The sequence below is a fragment of the Nestor notabilis genome, unplaced genomic scaffold (assembly GCF_000696875.1).
Source record: "Nestor notabilis isolate BGI_N333 unplaced genomic scaffold, ASM69687v1 scaffold11822, whole genome shotgun sequence".
NCBI classification, from domain to species: domain Eukaryota; kingdom Metazoa; phylum Chordata; class Aves; order Psittaciformes; family Psittacidae; genus Nestor; species Nestor notabilis.
Window position 1 is genome coordinate 5,627 of NW_009919723.1, and position 6,508 is coordinate 12,134.

Genomic DNA, 6,508 nt, shown 5'->3' on the forward strand with positions numbered 1-6,508 from the left:
TCCTTGACAGACAAGTTTATTGAAACAATTTTTTAAAAGCAGGTATTTCTGAATGAACTCCCATCAATCCCAACGAAGTCTGCATGTTACAGATTGTACATTTTAATAACTCATACCACATGACATGAGCATAAAATACGATGATTTCTTACATTATTCAGTATGCCAACTTATTGCTACAGTTCCCCAAAAGAGTAGGGCACACCTGGAAATAGCTCTTAATCCAAGGCTATTGCAGCTATTCCCACGCCTTGGACCCCAACAGTGTTCTGATGGAAATCACCAGATTGTAGAAATGTTTTCTTTTTCATTTACATTCAAATTAAATGCCTTTTTTTTTTTTTTTTTTAAAGACTATTCTTAGATGGTAGTGGGTGGGAAGTGTACCATTTGATTATTTCCTACAAATATTTCCAATCATGGGATATAAAATTTTCTTCACCTTCATTTTGCTTGATACCTTTAGCCATACTGATCAGAAAAAAACCCAGGCTCCATGTATGAAGCTATAAAAACTAACCAACCCCCCCCAACAAACATGCCACACCCCAAAAAACCCAACCCCCAAAACCCAGAAGACACAAAAAGTGAATTTAAACAACTTGAGCAAGCAACAAGTGTTCAGAGTTCATGGGTAAGCTATTACTCCTAAAAAATTAAAGGTGTCTGGGCTTAGGAAGTGCTGTCATATATACTTGTGCAATAATCACAAGTATAATACAATCTCCTTGTATGCCTCTAGTAAAAAATAATTAAGCTCAGACTGGGATTTACTTCCTGGTTTAGTTCTAAGAACAGTCTTAAGTGTTCCATATTCTGAATGCAAAAGATTCTTTGGCTATTCCAATTTGAGTGCAGCGCAGCTGCTTTTTAAAGGTCAGGTTCCATTTGAAAGCGTCTCAACTATTTAGTTCAAATGATTTTCACATATTAGAATGTTTTGCCAGCCCTTTTGACCAATAATATGATCACTTTATTGTCAAAATAAGTATTTTTAAGCAAATGAGAAGCTTATTCCAACAGTAATGATCTCTATATCCAGTGTGAAAGCAACGTGGTGGTATAAATATATGCATACATTGTATTACACATAATATATTATACACATTCCAGTTAACCATGGAACAATTACCAAGATAGATGACTACTAATCATGGGTACAAAGTATTTCTGTAAACAAGATTTTGAGAAACTTTAAGGAAAATCTGATTTCTGGAAAGATGACAATCTTGGGATTCCATTTTTGTTTTCAAAGAAGTAATTTTTTATTTTTTTTTTTAAAGGACGCTGTATATAAGAATGCACTTTGTATTAAAACAAAGATCAATACTTTACAGTTTAAGAAACTTTACATATGTACATAAATTACACATCAGGAATGATTTTAAAGCTCAAAATGAGTTGTCAGAAAAGTCTATTTTCCTTCTATTAAAATCTTTAACTCTTTTACGTTGTGATCATTTGCAACTGTCACAGCATGATCCAGTGCTCGGATACTTGCTAGAAGCTTTATGACCTGCTTTATGTGCTCCCTAAAAAAGGAGAAGAAGTCAATACAGGAATGGAACGATCATTTACAAGTAGTAATATTTCAACAGAAGACTACATTATGAATCCATATAGCAAATCAGTTTCAGATAACTTCACATCATCCTCTGCCCCGCTTGCTTAGTCTGATAAAATCAGCTGGGTATCAGCTTTGTACTGAAATTGAAAAATGTATTTTGCGAGTAGGAATTAATCATACAATATGGTTTAATATGAGGTGCAGTTTCATCTCAAGAGGAAGTCTTGGATTACTTATGGTGCTGTGCAATGAGTCACAGCTGTCTTGATAAATGTTTCACCCAAAAAAGAAAATAAAATCAAGGCAGCAAGTATGCTTTAATGCATGCCTTAAAAAGGTTGCATTACAATTCAGGTCAATCTAGGAAGCTGAGGAGTGAACTAACTGTCAGGAGGACTGTACTTCTTCAGATGTCAAGAACCATTTTGGTATCTTGCTTTGAGGACGGACATGAACTTTAAACTGGTCTCACTAAAAACAATAGAAGTTCAAAATCAATTGTAAAAATTAACTTAGCTGATCTGTGAAAAAGCATCCAGTGTTTGGAAAAACCTAGAGATAGGTAAAGATGCATTTGGCAGAAATAAATGCATTTTTAGTTCAAACAACTGTCCTAGGCTTTATGAGAAAAGATAAGACATTCTTCATTTCTGCTGCAGACTTAACTTCATCTGCTTAATGGGGCAATGGCAATAGATTTGTTAAATGCCAGGAAAAAAGTAGGAGGACATAAGACAGAAATTGTATTAGAATTCACTAGAAAAAAAGTAATTAATTGGATGTTTCTCTTCCAATGCAAAAGTTTTACCAAGTTATCATTCCAGCTGGAAAAGAAAGTTCTTTCAAATTTAGGAACAGTCTGACAAAAGAGAGAAGGTTTTAATCTCTACTGGATTCTCTCTTAACTCTGTAATTTCAAATCCAGTATCATGCTAGGCAGGGCATTTTGGTTTTAGGAATGAAGAAGTAGCAAGTTCTTTTGGAATTTGAATCATGGGGAAACTTAAGTTGGCTTGTGATGCTACTGTAATACTTCGGACACAAAGTTCTGAAGCATAACCTGAGAGCAGATAAAAAGCAACGTGGTGTGGCACAAAGCTCACTGTTCTCTGAAAAGGAGATGATTCATATGCCACAGCCAAAGTGACTCCAAAGACTGAAGTGTCTAATAACCAACATGGCAACTGGAAAAAAAATTGACACCAGAAAAAAGAACAACCCAACCCTCTTAACCAAGGTTTCTCTGCTACGGTTTAAGGGGAATTTCTGTCTCTATGATGCAGTGCTGTGCATAAGATCAAAAAGGGAAAAGGATCTAATCCCCTAGAGAGCCTCAATAATTGAAGAGTAATTCAACAATGGCTCAAGCAAATTCAACTATCAAGAATGATTAATGCAGGTAGCAAGTGGGTTTGTCTTTCCAAGTTTCAGGTTTGCTGGAACAACGGAACTGTTGGACTTGAAACCTCTGCTTCCCATGCCACGGCACAGGAATAAACAATCTTCCAGTCTTGTTATAGTCCTGCATATCAGTGCAACAACTTGTTTTTTAAGTTTATGAGTGTAGAACAATACACCCATAGCATTATAGGTTACTTGGCCAGCAGAAACATTTATGGATCTAATCCGAACTTTTAATTATGCTGGCTATCAGACACCAGTAAAATGACTCTTTGACCTAGTGGAAAACAGGTTCATCCAGGTGGCTGTGTAAATAAAGTCAGAACTTTTGTACTGTATACAAAAGCACAGTTTGTAATTTAGAAGCCATTATGCAGGAATTGGCAACAGGCTCACAAGGTGGAACAATCCAAAACCAGTAGCTACAAAATATGCCAGAATCAGTGACACTAAGCAGCAGTGCAAAACACACTAAAATTTTCAAGATTTCCAGCAGCTGCAGTTCGACACCTTAAAAATCTCCCCATCTACTGTACCATAACATTTCTTAAGTTTGAATTCAAATAAGTTTCAGAAGACATGCAGCGCTATATTTACCCATGTTTGAATGCATCAGCAAAATAACACAAAGCACCAAGAATTGCAACTGCCTTAACTCAAAGTAAGTTACCTCGCATTTCTTTTCTCCACATCAGAGCAACCAATGCTGTTTCTATAAATTGTATCAGCCAGATGAACAAGGTATCTACAGAAGTTTTCTAGCTGAGAAATAGTTTTGTCTCCTTTTAGATTAGCAAACCACTGTTTAGGAAAGCAGGCAATTACCTAGACGTAACAGGAAAAATAAAGTTAAATATAACGTAACAGAACTTTAAAAGCTATCTAACATGACTTGTGAAACCTGCCAGTTAACACTGCAGTGACAAGGCCCAACTGAGTGAAACGCTGAGAAACCTACCAAAAAAAAAAATAAAAAAAAATCCAAAATTCAAGCAGTAAACCACCAAAACTGACACTATACCTGAACTATCTACAAGTATGAGCCAGAAAAGGTTCTTTCTTTTATGTATTAAAAACAAAACAAAAAACCCTCTATTTTTCACTGACATTTCCATTTTGGGATATGAAAGCCAAGATTTCATAAGTAGCCTAAAGTTTTAAGTAATTTTTTCTTTGAATTACAAGTAATTTTAAACAGTTTCATTTTACTTACACTCTGAGCTTTCTTAATGCTGTCCTCTCCATACTCAGAGTTTTGAAAAGCCATGAGTATGTATCGATTTAGCAGACCGTCTATTGACAATTCCTGAAGAGTTTTGTTTGAAAGGATTCCATACCACTGGAGAAAGTTTCCTAATAACTGAAAATACAACACAGGGAAAATAAGTATTTACAAATGTACTGAAACGAGGACATTCATCAAACACTCTAGAGCTTTTCAAAATGCAACAGCATGGCCAAGCAGTGGAAATATGCCTTCTGCTATCTTCAAAACTATTCAGAATCCATGAGTGTTGTGAATTCTCATACAACCACCACCACATCTCAACTTTGCTCATGTTTTGCACAAGAAATCTTAAAATAAGGATTAACGTTTTAAACCATCTTGTTCTCAAAACCTGGTGTCAATGTCAAGCCAAGTGATGCATATGCCATATGGGGGCAAATTCACAGCCACCTTGTCAACAAAAGCCCCAACATACCCTTACTTCCAAGGCACAAGAGACACGAAGTGACACCAGGGATGCTGGCTAAGCCAGCTGTACTGCTGTTACTCCCCACTGGCATGTGGCCTGTGAAGAGTTGCTGCTACCCTCATACAAATGAGCCCAGCCAGCAGAGTACAGCTGAGGCACATAATCAGGAAATGGTAAATTAGCACTTGCCTCCCAGCTTCTATTTCTGCTCATCTTTGATGCTGTAACTGACTTGCTAGTGCAAGAGAGCTGTATTTTTAATGCTTCCCTAATGTAGAAGTATTTATGCCGTACCACTGTTTTAAGCTGCCCAGGCTCCAATACATAGTGCCAGAAGCAGACAATTTCACCCTTAAAAGACACACAGGCCCTGAACTAGCAAACTGTTTTACTTTTAACAACAGCATTTTAATAAATGAGCCTTGTGCATTTTTTGCTCTAGGCAGCATTTATGAAGTTGACTTTTATTTCAAAGTGAAAGAATTCAGTGCCAAATATTTTAAGTAAATGAAGTGACTGGAAGCTTATTAGGAATACAGTCTCCTTCACTGCTGCAATTTGAATAGAAAATCCCAGGTAAGGGTTCTGTTTGCACAATCATGGAGATCAGCAGCTCAAGCAGTATGGGTCTCTGCCCCTGACAGTGGGATTGGAACTAGATGATCTTTAAGGTCACTTCCAACCCAAACCATTGTGTGATTCTATGACTCATACTTTTCTTTCCTGTGTAGCTGGGAGTTAATTTACTTCACAGCCCTTTACTGAAAATAAACTACAACATAGATTCCTACGGACCTTTGCAAACTCTGTACTGCACGTTCCACACCCAGAGACTTTTTCTTTTGCACTCTTTATCGTTTCAATTAAACTCAAGATTACAAATGCTCTTATACTTTACAAATAGCAGCGAGCTTTTGAAAAGGAGCCAGGTTATTTTCATGGAGATTCTCAGACTATATGTAAAAAATCCCAACCAAACCAAGCTCTCTCATTCCAATGTAAATGAAACAAAAGCAGCATATTTTATTCTGACAATGACATTAAGCACAATGACATTAAAAAAAATACAGGTTTAGCATGCTAAGTAAACCCACAACATCCAAGTTAAAATGATGTCACTTTCACTGGCAACGTTTTGAAGAGGGCACAGTGCATTATCAAAGACTAAGAACCCTAATTTAGAGTTCTTTCAAATGAAGTTAAAGCAATTTCCATCTCCATACATTTGAAGGGGATTTCATTACTACACTGTCTAGATGAAAGATTTACCAGATGTATTTACTGACTTACCTTAACAGAGGACCAAAACTGACGCTGGAAAAACAAATATGGACCAGAGTTCTTGTTTTCTAAGATGCTGGAAAGTAAGAGATTTCTTTAATGAACAACCAAGACCACCTCTGTCTGGAGTTTGCTGGCTTCCTCCTTCCCCAACACAGTTCATCTCTGTAAATATTCCCTTCCATCCTGTTTGTCTTTGCTAAATCCTCACAGCATGATAATGAAATATCTCCTGTATCCAGCCAGTGAACCATAATGGGAAAAAACCCCTGTTAACTATGGACAGAAGACATCAACTTGCAAATAAAGGTCTAACACCATAGTTGAAAGCAAACTTACTTTTTTGGATATAAGGGCATGAATACATCATCATCTAGTGTTCTCCTCATTCTTAGCAACAATGCCTTTAAAAGCATCTGAAACAGATAATTTCATTTTTTAAAGTGTCCAATGCACTGCTTAGTAGTTACCCACTCAGAAATTGATTTTCAAAGCAACAAAGAACTTTTATGACCCTAACAGTCACACAGAAGGCATACATACTTAAGCACATTATATATAT

General features: G+C 36.5%; 1 protein-coding gene across 1 annotated transcript; it reads right to left on the reverse strand.

Annotated features, from left to right (window-relative positions):
• Positions 1 to 854: 854 nt before the first annotated feature.
• Positions 855 to 6,497, reverse strand: LOC104402471 (PAX3- and PAX7-binding protein 1-like). Its single transcript, XM_010010358.1, has 5 exons — positions 6,286 to 6,497; positions 5,956 to 6,022; positions 4,182 to 4,328; positions 3,639 to 3,793; positions 855 to 1,532 (listed from the first exon to the last, which is right to left on the reverse strand). Exons 1-5 carry the CDS (start codon positions 6,360 to 6,362, stop codon positions 1,415 to 1,417), a joined length of 564 nt encoding a protein of 187 aa, XP_010008660.1. The 5' UTR covers positions 6,363 to 6,497; the 3' UTR covers positions 855 to 1,414.
• Between the last annotated feature and the right edge of the window lie 11 nt (positions 6,498 to 6,508).